Source organism: Zonotrichia albicollis, chromosome 38, assembly GCF_047830755.1.
Source record: "Zonotrichia albicollis isolate bZonAlb1 chromosome 38, bZonAlb1.hap1, whole genome shotgun sequence".
Taxonomy (NCBI): Eukaryota; Metazoa; Chordata; class Aves; order Passeriformes; family Passerellidae; genus Zonotrichia; species Zonotrichia albicollis.
The window spans coordinates 1,225,856-1,245,712 of NC_133856.1; the positions used below are offsets into that span (position 1 = coordinate 1,225,856).

The following is a 19,857-nucleotide window of genomic DNA, read 5'->3' on the forward strand; positions in this document are numbered from 1 at the left end:
TAATTTTAATTTTTGGGGGATTTTTTGGGGGATTAATTTTAATTTTTTGGGGATTTTTTTGGGGTTTTTTGGGGTTTTTTTTTGAGGAATAATTTTGATTTTTGGGGATTTTTTTGAGAATTAATTTTAATTTTTTCGGGATTTTTGGGGATTTTTTGGGGATTAATTTTAATTTTTTGGGATTTTTTGGGGTTTTTTGGAGGAATAATTTTAATTTTTTGAGGATTTTTTGGGGATTTTTTGGAGGATTAATTTTAATTTTTGGGGATTTTTGGGGATTTTTTTGGGGTTTTTTGGAGGAATAATTTTAAATTTTTGAGGATTTTTTTTGAGTTTTTTGGGGGATTTTTTGGAGGATTAATTTTAATTTTTTGGGATTTTTTTGAGGAATAATTTTAATTTTTTGGGGGTTTTTTGGGGATTTTTTGGAGGAATAATTTTAGTTTTTGGGAATTTTTGGGGGAATAATTTTAATTTTTTGGGGATTTTTTTAGGGGATTTTTTTGAGGAATAATTTTAAATTTTTGGGGATTTTTTGGGGGTTCACTCACCGGCTGCTGGCTGAGCAGGAGGCTCCGAAGTTGGGGGTTGGCCCCTGGATTTTGGGGGCGCAGCAGAGCCCCCCCCCCGGCCTGGCTGCCTTGGGGGGGTCCAGCTTGGGGGGCTCCCGGATTTTGGGGGGCTGGGGGGGGTGCAGGGGCCGCAGGGGGGGCTTGGGGGGGTTGTGGTTGTTGTTGTTGTTGTTGTTGTTGTTGTTGTGCTCGGAGTTGTAACTGGAAAAAAAGAAAAAGGAAGTGTTGGAAAAATCACCCCAAAAATGGAGATCCCCCCTAAAATGTTTTAGAATCATAAAATGTTAAAAAAACCAGCAAAATTTCATGCAGGATCTCCTCTAAGCAGCCAAAAAAAATACTCAAAACCAGCTAAGAACACCCCAAAATTATCCAGGAGTCCCCAAATCCAACCAGGGTCCCCCCAAAACTGATTCAGGATTCCCCCAAATCACCCCAAAATTCATCCAAGCCCATCCAAAAAAATCCCAAAATTATCCAGGAGTCCCCAAACCCAACCAGGGTCCCCCCAAAACCCCCCCAAATTTATTCAGAATTCCCTCAAATCACCCCAAAATTCATCCAAGCCCACCCCTGACCCATCCAAAAAAATCCCAAAATCATTCAGGGGTCCCCAAACCCAACCAGGGTCCCCCCAAAATTTATTCAGAATTCCCTCAAATCACCCCAAAATTCATCCAAGTCCACCCCCAACCCATCAAAAAAAATCCCAAAATTATCCAGGAGTCCCCAAACCCAACCAGGGTCCCCCCAAAACTGATTCAGGATTCCCTCAAATCACCCCAAAATTCATCCAAGCCCACCCCCAACCCATCCAAAAAAATCCCAAAATTATCCAGGAGTCCCCAAATCCAACCAGGGTCCCCCCAAAACCCCCCAAAATTTATTCAGAATTCCCTCAAATCACCCCAAAATTCATCCAAGTCCACCCCTGACCCATCCAAAAAAATCCCAAAATCATTCAGGGGTCCCCAAACCCAACCAGGGTCCCCCCAAAACTGATTCAGGATTCCCTCAAATCACCCCAAAATTCATCCAAGTCCACCTCCAACCCATCCAAAAACCCCCCAAAATTATCCAGGAGTCCCCAAACCCAACCAGGGTCCCCCCAAAACCCCCCAAAATTGATTCAGGACCCCCTCAAATCACCCCAAAATTCATCCAAGCCCACCCCTGACCCATCCAAAAAAATCCCAAAATCATTCAGGAATCCCCAAATCCAACCAGGTCCCCCCAAAACTGATTCAGGATTCCCTCAAATCACCCCAAAATTCATCCAAGCCCATCCAAAAAAATCCCAAAATTATCCAGGAGTCCCCAAACCCAACCAGGGTCCCCCCAAAATTTATTCAGAATTCCCTCAAATCACCCCAAAATTCATCCAAGTCCATCCCCAACCCATCCAAGAACCCCCCAAAATTATCCAGGAGTCCCCAAACCCAACCAGGGTCCCCTCAAAACTGATTCAGGATCCCCTCAAATCACCCCAAAATTCATCCAAGCCCACCCCTGACCCATCCAAAAAAATCCCAAAATTATCCAGGAGTCCCCCAAACCCAACCAAGGGTCCCCTCAAAACTGATTCAGGATCCCCTCAAATCACCTCAAAATTCATCCAAGCCCACCCATGACCCATCCAAAAAAATCCCAAAATCATTCAGGAATCCCCAAATCCAACCAGGGTCCCCCAAAACTGATTCAGGATTCCCTCAAATCACCCCAAAATTCATCCAAGCCCACCCCCAATCCATCCAAAAAAAATCCCAAAATTATCCAGGAGTCCCAAACCCAACCAGGGTCCCCCCAAAACTGATTCAGGATTCCCTCAAAACACCCCAAAATTCATCCAAGCCCACCCCCAACCCATCCAAAAAAATCCCAAAATTATTCAGGAGTCCCCAAACCCAACCAGGGTCCCCCCAAAACTGATTCAGGATTCCCTCAAATCAACCCAAAATTCATCCAAGCCCACCCCTGACTCATCCAAAAAAATCCCAAAATCATTCAGGGGTCCCCAAATCCAACCAGGGTCCCCCCAAAATCCCCCAAAATTTATTCAGAATTCCCTCAAATCACCCCAAAATTCATCCAAGTCCACCCCTGACCCATCCAAAAAATCCCAAAATCATTCAGGAGTCCCCAAATCCAACCAGGGTCCCCCCAAAACCCCCCAAAACTGAATCAGGATTCCCTCAAATCACCCCAAAATTCATCCAAGCCCACCCCTGACTCATCCAAAAAAATCCCAAAATCATTCAGGGGTCCCCAAATCCAACCAGGGTCCCCCCAAAACTGATTTAGGATTCCCTCAAATCACCCCAAAATTCATCCAAGCCCACCCCTGACCCATCCAAAAAAATCCCAAAATCATTCAGGGGTCCCCAAACCCAACCAGGGTCCCCCCAAAACTGATTCAGGATTCCCTCAAATCACCCCAAAATTCATCCAAGCCCACCCCTGACCCATCCAAAAAAATCCCAAAATCATTCAGGGGTCCCCAAACCCAACCAGAGTCCCCCCAAAACTGATTTAAGATTCCCTCAAATCACCCCAAAATTCATCCAAGCCCACCCCCAACCCATCCAAGAACCCCCCAAAATTATCCAGGAGTCCCCAAACCCAACCAGGGTCCCCCCAAAACCCCCCAAAATTGATTCAGGACCCCCTCAAATCACCCCAAAATTCATCCAAGCCCACCCCTGACCCATCCAAAAAAATCCCAAAATCATTCAGGAATCCCCAAATCCAACCAGGGTCCCCCCAAAACTGATTCAGGATTCCCTCAAATCACCCCAAAATTCATCCAAGCCCATCCAAAAAAATCCCAAAATTATCCAGGAGTCCCCAAACCCAACCAGGGTCCCCCCAAAATTTATTCAGAATTCCCTCAAATCACCCCAAAATTCATCCAAGTCCATCCCCAACCCATCCAAGAACCCCCCAAAATTATCCAGGAGTCCCCAAACCCAACCAGGGTCCCCTCAAAACTGATTCAGGATTCCCTCAAATCAACCCAAAATTCATCCAAGTCCACCCCTGACTCATCCAAAAAAATCCCAAAATTATCCAGGAGTCCCCAAACCCAACCAGGGTCCCCCCAAAACTGATTCAGGATTCCCTCAAATCACCCCAAAATTCATCCAAGCCCACCCCTGACCCATCCAAAAAAATCCCAAAATCATTCAGGGGTCCCCAAATCCAACCAGGGTCCCCCAAAATCCCCCAAAATTTATTCAGAATTCCCTCAAATCACCCCAAAATTCATCCAAGTCCACCTCCAACCCATCCAAGAACCCCCCAAAATTATCCAGGAGTCCCCAAACTCAACCAGGGTCCCCCCAAAACTGATTCAGGATTCCCTCAAATCACCCCAAAATTCATCCAAGCCCACCCCTGACCCATCCAAAAAAATCCCAAAATCATCCAGGAGTCCCCAAATCCAACCAGGGTCCCCCCAAAACCCCCCAAAATTTATTCAAAATTCCCTCAAATCACCCCAAAATTCATCCAAGCCCACCCATGACCCATCCAAAAAAATCCCAAAATTATTCAGGAGTCCCCAAACCCAACCAGGGTCCCCCCAAAACCCCCCAAAACTGAATCAGGATTCCCTCAAATCACCCCAAAATTCATCCAAGTCCATCCCCAACCCATCCAGGAGCCCTCAAATCCCTCCAGGACCCCCTAAAATGTCCCAAAAACCCCAAAAATAATAAAAAAAAATCCCCCAGACCAGGCTCTGCTGTCGCTGCTGCTCCTCCATGATCCCGACCTGCGCCAGGCCTGGGCTCACCTGCGTGAGGGGACAGAGCCGAAATTCAACTCAAATTCCACAAAAAACATCTCAAATTCCACAAAAAGCATCTCAAATTCCAAAAAAAGCATCTCAAATTCCTCAAAAACCATTTCAAATGGAAACGTGAGGGGAGAAAAAGGGCGGGAAAACGTGAAGGGGGGGAAAAAGGGCGGGAAAACGTGAGGGGGAAAAAGGGCGGGAAACGTGAGGGGGAAAAAAAAAAGGTGGTAAATGTGAGGAGAAAATGCTAAAAATAATTTTTAAAAGGGGAAAAAAAGGCTGAAAACATAGGAGGAGAAGGAAGGTAGAAAACAGGTAGGGGAAGAAAAGGAGATGTGAAGGGAAAAAGTGGGAAATGTGAGGGGGGAAAAGGGAAACGTGAGGGGAGAAAATGGCGGGAAAACGTAAGGGGAAAAAGGGTGGTAAATGTGAGGGGAAAAATCTGGGAAAAAAAGGAAAAAATGCTGAAAAAAGGGCTGAAAACAGGAGGAGAAGGAAGGCAGGAGACAGGTAGGAACAAAAAGGAGATGTGAGGGGAAAAAGAGTGGGAAATGTGAGGGGAAAAGGGAAATGTGAGGGGGGAAAAGGGCGGGAAACGTGAGGGGAGAAAATGGTAGGAAATATGAAGGGAAAAAGCTGAAAAAAAAGGAAAAAAATGCTGAAAAAAGGGCTGAAAACAGGAGGAGAAGGAAGGCAGAAGACAGGTAGGGAAAAAAAGGAGATGTGAGGGGAAAAAGTGGGAAATGTGAAGGGGGAAAAGGGAAACGTGAGGAGAGAAAATGGCGGGAAAACGTGAGGGGGGAAAAAAGGGTAGGAAATAAGAGGGGAAAAAGCTGAAAAAAAAGGAAAAAAAGATGAAAAAAGGGCTGAAAACAGGAGGAGAAGGAAGGCAGGACACAGGTAGGAACAAAAAGGAGATGTGAGGTGAAAAAGAGTGTGAAGTGTGAGGGGAAAAGGGAGACGTGAGGGGAGAAAATGGCGGGAAAACGTGAGGAGGAAAGAAGGGTGGTAGATGTGAGGGGAAAAATCTGGGAAAAAAAGGAAAAAATGCTGAAAAAGGGCTGAAAATATAGGAGGAGAAGGAAGGTAGAAAACAGGTAGAGGGAAAAAAGGAGATGTGACGGGAAAAGGTGGGAAACGTGAGGGGGGAAAATGGTGGGAAAGCGTGAGGGGAGAAAATGGGGGGAAGGGTGAGGGAAGAAAAAGGGTAGGAAATAAGAAGGGAAAAATCTGAAAAAAAAGGAAAAAAAGATGAAAAAAGGGCTGAAAACAGGAGGAGAAGGAAGGCAGGAGACAGGTAGGGAAAAAAAGGAGATGTGAGGGGAAAAGGTGGGAAACGTGAGGGGGGAAAATGGTGGGAAAGCGTGAGGGGAGAAAATGGTGGGAAGTGTGAGGGGAGAAAAAGGGTAGGAAATATGAGGGGAAAATGCTGAAAAAAAGGAAAAAAAGATGAAAAAAGGGCTGAAAACAGGAAGAGAAGGAAGGCAGGAAACGGGAAGGGAAAAAATGGGAAATGTGAGGGGAAAAAGAGTGGGAAATGTGAGGGGAAAAGGGAAACGTGAGGGGAGAAAAAGGGCGGGAAACGTGAGGGGAGAAAAAGGGTAGGAAATATGAGGGGAAAAAGCTGAAAAAAAAGGAAAAAAAGATGAAAAAAGGGCTGAAAACAGGAGGAGAAGGAAGGCAGGAGACAGGTAGGGAAAAAAAGGAGATGTGAGGGGAAAAAATGGGAAATGTGAGGGGAAAAGGGAAACGTGAGGGGAGAAAAAGGGCGGGAAACGTGAGGGGAGAAAAAGGGTAGGAAATATGAGGGGAAAAAGCTGAAAAAAAAGGAAAAAAAGATGATGAAAAAGGGCTGAAAACAGGAGGAGAAGGAAGGCAGGAGACAGGTAGGGGGAAAAAAGGAGATGTGAAGGGAAAAAGTGGGAAATGTGAGGGGAGAAAAGGGAAACGTGAGGAGAGAAAATGGCGGGAAAACATGAGGGGGGAAAAAAGGGTAGGAAATATGAGGGGAAAAAGCTGAAAAAAAAGGAAAAAATGCTGAAAAAAGGGCTGAAAATATAGGAGGAGAAGGAAGGTAGAAAACAGGTAGGGGGAAAAAAGGAGATGTGAAGGGAAAAAGTGGGAAATGTGAGGGGAGAAAATGGCGGGAAAGCGTGAGGGGAGAAAATGGCAGGAAGTGTGAGGGGAGAGAAATGGTAGGAAATGTGAGGGGAAAAAGCTGAAAGAAAAGGAAAAAATGCTGAAAAAAGGGCTGAAAACAGGAGGAGAAGGAAGGCAGGAGACAGGTAGGGAAAAAAAAGGAGATGTGAGGGAGAAAGAGTGGGAAATGTGAGGGGAAAAGGGAAATGTGAGGGGGGAAAAGGGCGGGAAACGTGAGGGGAGAGAATGGTAGGAAATATGAGGGGAAAAAGCTGAAAAAAGGAAAAAATGCTGAAAAAGGGCTGAAAATATAGGAGGAGAAGGAAGGCAGGACACAGGTAAGAACAAAAAGGAGATGTGAGGGGAAAAAGAGTGGGAAATGTGAGGGGAAAAAGCGAAATGTGAGGGGAGAAAAGGGCGGGAAATGTGAGGGAGAAAAGATCGGAAAATTTTAGAAAAAAAGGGCAGGAAATAAAAGCTGAAAACATAAGAGAAAATCCCACAAAAACCACCTCAAATCCCACAAAAACCACCTCAAAATCCCAATAAAACCACCCAAAATCCCAATAAAACCCCTTTAAATTCCCCTTTACCTGCGGCTGCACCCCGGCTGTCACCGGGAGCGTCCCCGGCTGCTTGGGCAGGAACGGGGGAGCCCCAGGAACGGGGGCTGAACCCCCCAACTGTGGGAAAAAGGAAAATTTGGGGAAATTCGGGAAATCAGAAAAAATCAAAAAATATTGAGGGGCCAGGAATGAACCACTAGAAAGGGATGGGGGGGGTTTAGGAGGGCAGGAATGAACCACTAGAAAGGGATGGGGGGGTTTAGGAGGGCAGGAATGAACCACTAGAAAGGGATGGGGGGGTTTAGGAGGGCAGGAATGAACCACTAGAAAGGGATGGGGGGGTTTAGGAGGGGAGAAAACCCCCAAATGTTTTGGGGCATTTTGGGAAATCAGAAAAAATCAAATAATATTGAGGGGCCAGGAATGAACCACTAGAAAGGGATGGGGGGGTTTAGGAGGGCAGGAATGAACCACTAGAAAGGGATGGGGGGGTTTAGGAGGGCAGGAATGAACCACTAGAAAGGGATGGGGGGGTTTAGGAGGGGAGAAAACCCCAAGTGTTTTGAGGTATTTTGGGGTGTTTGGGGGTATTTTGGGGGTAATTTTGGATTTTTTGGGGTATTTTTGGGGTGTTTAGGGGTATTTTGGGGTGGGTTTGGGGTATTTTGGGATTTTTTTAGGTATTTTGTGGTGGTTTTGAGGTATTTTGGGGGTTTTTAGGGATATTTTGGGGTGGTTTTGGGGTATTTTGGGGTGGTTTCGAGGTATTTTCGGGTATTTTGGAGCATTTTTTTGAGCATTATTGGGGTATTTTGGGGTTGTTTTGGGGTATTTTGGGGTGTTTTTGGGCTTTTTTGGGGTGGTTTTGAGGTATTTTGAGATGTTTTGGAGCATTTTTGGGGTATTTTGGGGTGTTTTGGGGGCATTTTAGGGATATTTTGGGGTGTTTTTGGGGTATTTTGAGATATTTTCTGGTATTTTGGGGTGGTTTTGGGGCATTTCGGGGCGTTTTTGGGGCATTTTTGGGGTATTTTAGGGATATTTTGGGGTATTTTGCGATATTTTAGGGATATTTTGGGGTATTTTGGGGCGTTTTTGGGGTATTTTTGGGGTATTTCAGGGTGGTTTTGGGGTATTTGGGGTGTTTTTGGGGTATTTTGGGGCATTTTTGGGTATTTCTGAGCATTTTTGGGCTATTTTGGGTGTTTTTGGGGTATTTTGGGGTGGTTTTGGGGCATTTTGGAGCGTTTATGGGGTATTTTGGGGCATTTTTGGGGTATTTTGGGGATATTTTGGGCGTTTTTGGGGTATTTTGGAGCGTTTTTGGGGTATTTTAGGGATATTTTTGGGGTATTTTGGGGTACTTTTGGGCAATTTTGGGGTATTTTAGGGATATTTTCTGGTATTTTGGGGTGGTTTTGGGGCGGTTTTGAGGTATTTTGGGGTTATTTTGGGGTATTTTGGGGCGTTTTTGGGGTATTTAGGGATATTTTGTGATATTTTTGGGGTGGTTTCGAGGTTTTTTTCTGGTATTTTGGAGCATTTTGGAGCGTTTTTCGGGTATTTTAGGGATATTTTGGGGTATTTTGGGTGTTTTTGAGGTATTTTGAGATATTTTCTGGTATTTTGGGGTGGTTTTGAGGCATTTTTGGGGTATTTCACAGCGTTTATGGGGTATTTTAGGGATATTTTAGGCGTTTTTGGGGTATTTAGAGCATTTTTGGGGTATTTTAGGGATATTTTTGGGGTATTTTGGGGTATTTTAGGGATATTTTGGGGTATTTTTGGGCGTTTTTGGGGTATTTTAGGGATATTTTAGGGATATTTTTGGGATATTTTGGGATATTTTAGGGATATTTTAGGATTTTTTAGGGATATTTTTGGGGTATTTTGCAGTGTTTTTGGGGTATTTCGGAGTGTTTTTGGGGTATTTTGGGGTGGTTTTGAGGTATTTTGATATATTTTCTGGTATTTTAGGGATATTTTGGGATATTTTGGGCGTTTTTGGGGTATTTTAGGGATATTTTGGGTGTTTTTGGGGTGTTTTTGAGTATTTTGAGGCAGTTTTGAGGTGGTTTTAGTGTATTTTGGGGTGGGTTTGGGGCATTTTGGAGCGTTTTTGGGGTATTTTGGGGTGGGTTTGGGGTATTTTGGGGTGGTTTTCGGGCGTTTTTGAGGTATTTTACGGATATTTTAGGGATATTTGGGGTGTTTTAGGGTTATTTTGTGCTCACCGCGCGCTGCTGGTCCATCTTGTGCTGCTGCACCTGCTTGTGGTTGGTGTTTTAGGGCTGTTTTTGGGGTATTTTGTGGTGGTTTTGGGGTATTTTAGGAATATTTTGGAGCATTTTTGAGGTATTTTGGAGCGTTTTTGGGGTATTTTAGGGATATTTTTGGGGTATTTTGGAGCGTTTTTGGGGTATTTTAGGGATATTTTTGGGGTGTTTTAGGGATATTTTGGGTGGTTTTGGGGCCTTTTTGGGGTATTTTGGGGCATTTTAGGGGTGTTTTTGGGGTATTTTAGGGATATTTTGGGGTATTTTTGGGGTGTTTTTGGGCATTTTTGGGATTTTTTAGGGATATTTTTGGGGTATTTTAGGGATATTCTGTGGTATTTTGGGGCGTTTTTTGGGTATTTAGGGGTGTTTTGGGGGTATTTTAGGGGTATTTAGGGGTATTTAGGGATATTTTGGGATATTTTGTGGTATTTTAGGGATATTTTGGGATATTTTAGGGATATTTTGAGATTTTTTAGGGATATTTTGGGGTATTTTGGGGTATTTTGGAGTGGTTCTGAGGTATTTTGGAGCGTTTTTGGGGTATTTTGGAGCATTTTTGGGATATTTTAGGGATATTTTGGGCTATTTTGGGGCATTTTTGGGGTATTTTGGGGATATTTTGGGCTATTTTGGGCGTTTTGGGGGTATTTCGGGTGTTTTTGTGATATTTTGGGGTATTTTGGAGCCTTTTTGGGATATTTTGGGGTGCTTTGAGGTGGTTTTGAGGTATTTCCTGGTATTTTGGGGTGTTTTTGGGGTATTTTGGGGTGTTTTTGGGATATTTTTGGGGTATTTTGGGGTATTTTGAGATATTTTCTGGTATTTTAGGGATATTTTGGGATTTTTTAGGGATATTTTGGGGAATTTTGCAGTGTTTTTGGGGTACTTTGGAGCGTTTATGGGGTATTTTTGGGCATTTTTGAGGTATTTTGAGATATTTTCTGGTATTTTAGGGATATTTTGGGGTATTTTTTGGCATTTTTGGGGTATTTTAGGGATATTTTGTTCGTTTTTGTGCTCACCGCGCGCTGCTGGTCCATCTTGTGCTGCTGCACCTGCTTGTGGTTGGTGTTTTAGGGATATTCTGGGGTATTTTGGGGCGTTTTTGAGGTATTTTGAGATATTTCCTGGTATTTTGGGGCGTTTTTGAGGCATTTCGGGGCGTTTTTGGGATATTTAGGGATATTTTGGGGTATTTTGGGGGGTTTTAAGGATATTTTTGCTGTATTTTAGGGATATTTTAGGGTATTTTGGGGATATTTAGGGGTGTTTTAGGGGTATTTTAGGGATATTTTGGGGCATTTTAAGGATATTTTGGGGTGTTTTTGGGGTATTTTGGGTGGTTTTGGGGTATTTTGGGCTGGTTTAAGGATTTTTGGGGTATTTTCTGGTATTTTAGGGATATTTTGGGGTATTTTGGGGCATTTTTGGGGTATTTTGGGGCATTTATGGGGCATTTTTGGGCGTTTTTGGGGCATTTTTGAGGTATTTTGAGATATTTTAGGGATATTTTGGGCTATTTTGGGTGGTTTTTGGGGCTATTTCGGGTTATTTTGTGCTCACCGCGCGCTGCTGGTCCATCTTGTGCTGCTGCACCTGCTTGTGGTTGGTGTTTTAGGGGTGTTTTTGGGGTATTTTAGGGATATTTTTGGCGTATTTTAGGGATATTTTGGGGTATTTTTGGGGTGGTTTCAAGGTATTTTCTGGTATTTTGGAGCATTTTTCAGGGTATTTAGGGGTATTTAGGGATATTTTGGGGTATTTGGGGCGTTTTTGGGGTGTTTTGGAGGTATTTTGGGGGTATTTAGGGATATTTTGGGGTATTTTTGGGCATTTTTGGGGTATTTCAGGGCTATTTTATGGTATTTTAGGGGTGTTTTTGGGATATTTTGGGTATTTTAGGGTTATTTCGTGCTCACCGCGCGCTGCTGGTCCATCTTGTGCTGCTGCACCTGCTTGTGGTTGGTGTTTTAGGGCTGTTTTTGGGGTATTTTGGGGCGTTTTTGAGGTATTTTCTGGTATTTTAGGGATATTTTGTGGTATTTCAGGGCTATTTTGGGATTTTTTAGGGATATTTTGGGGTATTTTAGGGATATTCTGTGGTATTTTGGGGCGTTCTTGGGGTATTTTGGGGATATTTTTGGGATATTTTTGGGGCGTTTTTGGGGTATTTTAGGGATATTTTGGAGCATTTTTGAGGTATTTTGGAGCGTTTTTGGGGTATTTTAGGGATATTTTGGGGCATTTTTGGGGCATTTAGGGGCGTTTATGGGGTATTTTGGAGCATTTTTGGGGTATTTCTGAGCATTTTTGGGCTATTTTGGGCGTTTTGGGGGTATTTTAGGGGTATTTTGGGGTATTTTGGAGCGTTTTTGGGGTATTTAGGGGTGTTTTTTGCGTGTTTTAGGGCTATTTTTGGGTTATTTTGTGCTCACCGCGCGCTGCTGGTCCATCTTGTGCTGCTGCACCTGCTTGTGGTTGGTGTTTTAGGGGTGTTTTTGGGGTATTTAGGGCTATTTTGGGGCATTTTGGGCATTTTTGGGGTATTTTAGGGATATTTTGGGCATTTTTGGGGTGGTTTTGATGTATTTTAGGGATATTTTGGGGCTATTTTGGTGTTTTTGTGCTCACCGCGCGCTGCTGGTCCATCTTGTGCTGCTGCACCTGCTTGTGGTTGGTATTTTAGGGCTGTTTTTGGGGTATTTTTGGGTTATTTTGGGGCATTTTGAGATATTTTCTGGTATTTTGGTGCGTTTTTGGGGTATTTAGGGGTATTTTAGGGATATTTTGGGGTATTTTAGGGATATTTTGGAGCATTTTTTGGGTGTTTTAGGGATATTTTGGGCGTTTTTGGGGCGGTTTTGATGTATTTAGGGGTATTTTAGGGATATTTAGGGGTATTTTGGGGCGTTTTTGGGATATTTCAGGGTGTTTTTGGGGTATTTAGGGGCATTTTAGGGATATTTTGGGGTGTTTTAGGGATATTTAGGGGTATTTTGTGGTGGTTTTGATGTATTTTGGGGTGTTTTAGGGCTATTTTGGTGTTTTTGTGCTCACCGCGCGCTGCTGGTCCATCTTGTGCTGCTGCACCTGCTTGTGGTTGGTGTTTTAGGGGTGTTTTTGGGGTATTTTGGGGTGGTTTTGGGGTATTTTAGGGATATTTTGGGGTGTTTTAGGGATATTTTAGGGATATTTTGGGGGCGTTTATGGGGTATTTTGCAGTGTTTTTGGGGTATTTCAGGGATATTTTGGGGTATTATGGGGATATTTTTGGGGTAATTAGGGGTGTTTCTGGGGTATTTTAGGGATATTTTGGGGTATTTTGGGGCGTTTTTGGGGTATTTCAGGGCATTTTTGGGGTGTTTTAGGGATATTTTGGGGTATTTTTTGGGTATTTTAGGGATATTTTGGGTGGTTTTGGGGTATTTTAGGGATATTTAGGGATATTTACGGGTATTTTAGGGATATTTTTGGGCTATTTTGGGGCATTTTTGAGATATTTTGAGATATTTTAGGGATATTTTGGGCTATTTTGGGTGGTTTTTGGGGTTATTTTGTGGTATTTTGTGCTCACCGCGCGCTGCTGGTCCATCTTGTGCTGCTGCACCTGCTTGTGGTTGGTATTTTAGGGGTATTTTTGGGGTATTTTTGGGTTATTTTGGGGCATTTTGAGATATTTTCTGGTATTTTAGGGATATTTTGGAGCATTTTTGAGGTATTTTGGAGCGGTTTTGGGGTATTTTGGGGTGGTTTTGAGGCATTTTTGGGGTATTTTAGGGATATTTTGGGGTATTTTTGGGGTATTTTGTGGTATTTTGGGATATTTTAGGGACATTTTAGGATTTTTTAGGGATATTTTGGGGCGTTTTTGAGGTATTTTGGGGTATTTTTGAGGTATTTTGAGGTGGTTTTGAGGTATTTCCTGGTATTTTGGGGTGGTTTGGGGGCATTTTGAGGGTATTTTGGGCATTTTTTGGGGTATTTTGGGGGTATTTAGGGATATTTTGGGGCTATTTTGGTGTTTTTGTGCTCACCGCGCGCTGCTGGTCCATCTTGTGCTGCTGCACCTGCTTGTGGTTGGTATTTTAGGGGTGTTTTTGGGGTATTTTAGGGATATTTTGGGGTATTTTGGGCTATTTTAGGGATATTTTAGGGATATTTTGGGATTTTTTAGGGATATTTTGGGGTATTTTAGGGATATTTTGGGGTATTTTAGGGTGTTTTTGGGGTATGTTGGGGCGTTTTGGGGGTATTTTAGGGATATTATGGGGTATTTTAGGGATATTTTAGGGATATTTTTGGGGTGTTTTGGGGTATTTTGGGGTATTTTTGATGTATTTTGGGGTGGTTTTGGGGCATTTCGGGGCGTTTTTGGGGTATTTTGGGGCATTTTTGGGGTATTTTGAGGAGTTTTAGGGGTATTTTAGGGATATTTTGGGGCATTTTTGGGCATTTTTGGGGTGTTTTAGGGATATTTTGGGGTATTTTTGGGCATTTTTGAGGTATTTTGAGATATTTTCTGGTATTTTCTGGTATTTTAGGGATATTTTGGGGTATTTGGGGGCATTTTTGGGGTATTTTGGGGCATTTATGGGGCATTTTTGGGCGTTTTCGGGGTATTTTGCAGCGTTTTTGAGGTATTTTAGGGATATTTTGGGGCATTTTTGGGTTATTTTGTGCTCACCGCGCGCTGCTGGTCCATCTTGTGCTGCTGCACCTGCTTGTGGTTGGTGTTTTTGGGGTGTTTTTGGGGTATTTTGGAGCGTTTTAGGGTTATTTTGTGCTCACCGCGCGCTGCTGGTCCATCTTGTGCTGCTGCACCTGCTTGTGGTTGGTATTTTAGGGGTGTTTTTGGGCTATTTTAGGGTGGTTTTGGAGCATTTTTGGGGTATTTTAGGGATATTTTGGGGTATTTTAGGAATATTTAGGGTTATTTTGTGCTCACCGCGCGCTGCTGGTCCATCTTGTGCTGCTGCACCTGCTTGTGGTTGGTGTTTTAGGGATATTCTGTGGTATTTTGGGGCGTTTTTGAGGTATTTTTGGGCATTTTTTGGGTATTTAGGGATATTTTGGGGCGTTTTTGGTGTTTTTGTGCTCACCGCGCGCTGCTGGTCCATCTTGTGCTGCTGCACCTGCTTGTGGTTGGTGTTTTAGGGGTGTTTTTGGGGTATTTAGGGCTATTTTGGGGCATTTTGGGCATTTTTGGGGTATTTTAGGGATATTTTGGGCATTTTTGGGGTGGTTTTGATGTATTTTAGGGATATTTTGGGGCTATTTTGGTGTTTTTGTGCTCACCGCGCGCTGCTGGTCCATCTTGTGCTGCTGCACCTGCTTGTGGTTGGTATTTTAGGGCTGTTTTTGGGGTATTTTTGGGTTATTTTGGGGCATTTTGAGATATTTTCTGGTATTTTGGTGCGTTTTTGGGGTATTTAGGGGTATTTTAGGGATATTTTGGGGTATTTTAGGGATATTTTGGAGCATTTTTTGGGTGTTTTAGGGATATTTTGGGCGTTTTTGGGGCGGTTTTGATGTATTTAGGGGTATTTTAGGGATATTTAGGGGTATTTTGGGGCGTTTTTGGGATATTTCAGGGTGTTTTTGGGGTATTTAGGGGCATTTTAGGGATATTTTGGGGTGTTTTAGGGATATTTAGGGGTATTTTGTGGTGGTTTTGATGTATTTTGGGGTGTTTTAGGGCTATTTTGGTGTTTTTGTGCTCACCGCGCGCTGCTGGTCCATCTTGTGCTGCTGCACCTGCTTGTGGTTGGTGTTTTAGGGGTGTTTTTGGGGTATTTTGGGGTGGTTTTGGGGTATTTTAGGGATATTTTGGGGTGTTTTAGGGATATTTTAGGGATATTTTGGGGGCGTTTATGGGGTATTTTGCAGTGTTTTTGGGGTATTTCAGGGATATTTTGGGGTATTATGGGGATATTTTTGGGGTAATTAGGGGTGTTTCTGGGGTATTTTAGGGATATTTTGGGGTATTTTGGGGCGTTTTTGGGGTATTTCAGGGCATTTTTGGGGTGTTTTAGGGATATTTTGGGGTATTTTTTGGGTATTTTAGGGATATTTTGGGTGGTTTTGGGGTATTTTAGGGATATTTAGGGATATTTACGGGTATTTTAGGGATATTTTTGGGCTATTTTGGGGCATTTTTGAGATATTTTGAGATATTTTAGGGATATTTTGGGCTATTTTGGGTGGTTTTTGGGGTTATTTTGTGGTATTTTGTGCTCACCGCGCGCTGCTGGTCCATCTTGTGCTGCTGCACCTGCTTGTGGTTGGTATTTTAGGGGTATTTTTGGGGTATTTTTGGGTTATTTTGGGGCATTTTGAGATATTTTCTGGTATTTTAGGGATATTTTGGAGCATTTTTGAGGTATTTTGGAGCGGTTTTGGGGTATTTTGGGGTGGTTTTGAGGCATTTTTGGGGTATTTTAGGGATATTTTGGGGTATTTTTTGGGGTATTTTGTGGTATTTTGGGATATTTTAGGGACATTTTAGGATTTTTTAGGGATATTTTGGGGCGTTTTTGAGGTATTTTGGGGTATTTTTGAGGTATTTTGAGGTGGTTTTGAGGTATTTCCTGGTATTTTGGGGTGGTTTGGGGCATTTTGAGGGTATTTTGGGCATTTTTTGGGGTATTTTGGGGGTATTTAGGGATATTTTGGGGCTATTTTGGTGTTTTTGTGCTCACCGCGCGCTGCTGGTCCATCTTGTGCTGCTGCACCTGCTTGTGGTTGGTGTTTTAGGGGTGTTTTTGGGGTATTTTAGGGATATTTTGGGGTATTTTGGGCTATTTTAGGGATATTTTAGGGATATTTTGGGATTTTTTAGGGATATTTTGGGGTATTTTAGGGATATTTTGGGGTATTTTAGGGTGTTTTTGGGGTATGTTGGGGCGTTTTGGGGGTATTTTAGGGATATTATGGGGTATTTTAGGGATATTTTAGGGATATTTTTGGGGTGTTTTGGGGTATTTTGGGGGTATTTTTGATGTATTTTGGGGTGGTTTTGGGGCATTTCGGGGCGTTTTTGGGGTATTTTGGGGCATTTTTGGGGTATTTGAGGAGTTTTAGGGGTATTTTAGGGATATTTTGGGGCATTTTTGGGCATTTTTGGGTGTTTTAGGGATATTTTGGGGTATTTTTGGGCATTTTTGAGGTATTTTGAGATATTTTCTGGTATTTTCTGGTATTTTAGGGATATTTTGGGGTATTTGGGGGCATTTTTGGGGTATTTTGGGGCATTTATGGGCATTTTTGGGCGTTTTCGGGGTATTTTGCAGCGTTTTTGAGGTATTTTAGGGATATTTTGGGGCATTTTTGGGTTATTTTGTGCTCACCGCGCGCTGCTGGTCCATCTTGTGCTGCTGCACCTGCTTGTGGTTGGTGTTTTTTGGGTGTTTTTGGGGTATTTTGGAGCGTTTTAGGGTTATTTTGTGCTCACCGCGCGCTGCTGGTCCATCTTGTGCTGCTGCACCTGCTTGTGGTTGGTATTTAGGGGTGTTTTTGGGCTATTTTAGGGTGGTTTTGGAGCATTTTTGGGGTATTTTAGGGATATTTTGGGGTATTTTAGGAATATTTAGGGTTATTTTGTGCTCACCGCGCGCTGCTGGTCCATCTTGTGCTGCTGCACCTGCTTGTGGTTGGTGTTTTAGGGATATTCTGTGGTATTTTGGGGCGTTTTTGAGGTATTTTTGGGCATTTTTTGGGTATTTAGGGATATTTTGGGGCGTTTTTGGTGTTTTTGTGCTCACCGCGCGCTGCTGGTCCATCTTGTGCTGCTGCACCTGTTTATGGTTGGTGATCACCTGGCGGATGCCGTTGACGAAGCCGCTCTGGTCGTTGGGGATCAGCCCCATGAAGATTTTCTTCTTGGACGAGTAGAGGAGCATCAGCACCCGAACCTCACATGGGGCTGTGTGGGGGAAATGAACACAGCCGGCCTGGGACGGGCAGAAAATGGCAAAAAATGACATTAAATGGGGAAAAAATGGGAAAAAATGGGGATTAAATGGGAAAAAACGGCAAAAAAATGGCGTTAAATGGGGATAAAATGGCAAAAAAATGGCATTAAAAGCCATCAGCACCCGCACCTCACATGGGGGCAGTGTGGGGGAAGTGAACACAGCCGGCCTGGGGATGGGAAAATGGGAAAAATGGCATTATATGGCAAAAAAATGGCATTAAATGGCTTTAAATGGGGACAAAATGGCATTAAATGGTGAAAGAATGGCGTTAAATGGGGACAAAATGGAAAAAAATGGCATTAAATGGTATTAAATGGTGATAAAGTGGCATTAAATGGCAAAAAATGGTGACAAAATGGCATTAAATGGTGATAAAATGGCAAAAAAATGGCATTAAGTAGCAAAAAATGGTGACAAAATGGCATAAAATGGCATTAAATGGGGAAAAAATGGCAAAAAAAATGGGATTAAATGACAAAAAAAGGGCATTAAGTGGCAAAAAATGGTGAAAAAATGGCATTAAATGGCATTAAATGGCAATAAAATGGCATTAAATGGCATTAAATGGGGACAAAATGGCATTAAATGGCATTAAATGGTAAAAAAATGGCATTAAATGGGGACAAAATGGCATTAAAAGCCATCAGCACCCGCACCTCGCACGGGGCCGTGTGGGGGAAATGAACACAGCCGGCCTGGGAATGGGAAAAATGGAATTAAATGGGGAAAAATGGCAAAAAAACAGCATTAAATGGTAAAAAAATGGCGTTAAATGGGGACAAAATGGCATTAAATGGTGAAAGAATGGCATTAAATGGCATTAAATGGGGACAAAATGGCAAAAAAATGGCATTAAATGGTAAAAAAAATGGCAAAAAAATGGCATTAAATGGCATTAAATGGTGACAAATTGGAAAAAAAATGGGATTAAATGGGGACAAAAAAATGGCATTAAATGGCATTAAATGGGGACAAAATGGCAAAAAAGTGGAATTAAATTGCAAAAAATGGTATTAAATGGCAAAAAAATGGCATTAAATGGTGGCAAAATAATGGCATTAAATAGGGACAAAATGGCACTAAATGGGGACAAAATGGCACTAAATGGCATAAAATGGCATTAAATGGCAAAAAAATGGCATTAAATGGGGAAAAAATGGCATTAAAAGCCATCAGCACCCGCACCTCGCACGGGGCCGTGTGGGGGAAATGAACACAGCCAGCCTGGGGATGGGAAAATGGGAAAAAATGACATTATATGGGGAAAAAATGGAAAAAAAATGCATTATATGGCATTAAACAGCAAAAAAATGGCATTAAATGGGGACAAAATGGCATTAAATGGGGAAAAAATGGCATTAAACGGCAAAAAAATGGCATTAAATGGCATTAAATGGGGATTAAATGGCATAAAATGGCATTAAATGGGGACAAAATGGCAAAAAAATGGCATTAAATGGCATTACATTGCAAAAAAATGGCACTAAATGGCATTAAATGACGACAAAATGGCATTAAATGGGGATAAAATTGCATTAAATGGCAAAAAAATGGCATTAAATGGGGACAAAATGGCATTTTAATGGGGACAAAATGGCATTTTAATGGGGACAAAATGGCATTTTAATGGGGACAAAATGGCAAAAAAATGGCATTAAATGGTAAAAAAATGGTATTAAATGGGGAAAAAATGGCATTAAATGGCATTAAATGGGGACAAAATGGCAAAAAAAATGTCATTAAAAGCCATCAGCACCCGCACCTCACATGGGGCGGTGTGGGGGAAATGAACACAGCCGGCCTGGGAACGGGAAAATGGGATTAAATGGGGAAAAAATGGGAAAAAAATGGGGAAAAAATGGCATTAAATGGGGACAAAATGGCAAAAAAATGGCAACAAAATGGAAAAAAAATGGCATTAAATGATGATAAAATGGTAGAAAATGGTGAAAGAATGGCATTAAATGGCCTTAAATGGGGACAAAATGGCAAAAAAATGTCATTAAATGGCAAAAAATGGTGACAAAATGGCATTAAATGGTATTAAATGGTATTGAATGATGCCAAAATGGCATTAAATGGTGACAAAATGGAAAAAAATGGCATTAAATGGGGACAAAATGGCAAAAAAAATGGCATTAAATGGGGACAAACTGGCATAAAAATGGCATTAAATGGTATTAAGTAGAAAAAAAATGGCATTAAATGGGGATAAAATGGCAAAAAAATGGCATTAAATGGTGACAAAATGGCATTAAATGGAATTAAATGGCAAAAAAATGGCAAAAAATGGCATTAAATGGCAACAAAATGGTGCCAAAATCAGCTGATTTTGGGGTCCCCAGGATGATTTTGGGGTCCCTGGGATGATTTTGGGCTCTCTCCAGCCAATTTTGATGTCCCTGAGACAATTTTGGGGTCCCAGAGATGATTTTGGGCTCTCTCCAGCTGATTTTGGGGTCCCCAGAGATGATTTTGAGGATCCTGAAGGTGCTTTTGGGGTCCCCAGGCCGATTTTGATGCCCCCAGGCT

General features: G+C 42.4%; 1 protein-coding gene across 1 annotated transcript in view; it reads right to left on the bottom strand.

The window, feature by feature from the left end:
• The window catches only part of LOC141726683 (mediator of RNA polymerase II transcription subunit 25-like), a gene marked incomplete at its 5' end in the record, with an annotated part of 34,332 nt that overhangs the window by 5,798 nt on the left and 8,677 nt on the right, over nucleotides 1-19,857 (bottom strand). The window contains 4 exon segments of the mRNA XM_074531652.1: nucleotides 552-773; nucleotides 4,306-4,365; nucleotides 7,101-7,190; nucleotides 17,113-17,301. Of these exon segments, the coding sequence (XP_074387753.1) occupies nucleotides 552-773; nucleotides 4,306-4,365; nucleotides 7,101-7,190; nucleotides 17,113-17,301 (561 nt within the window).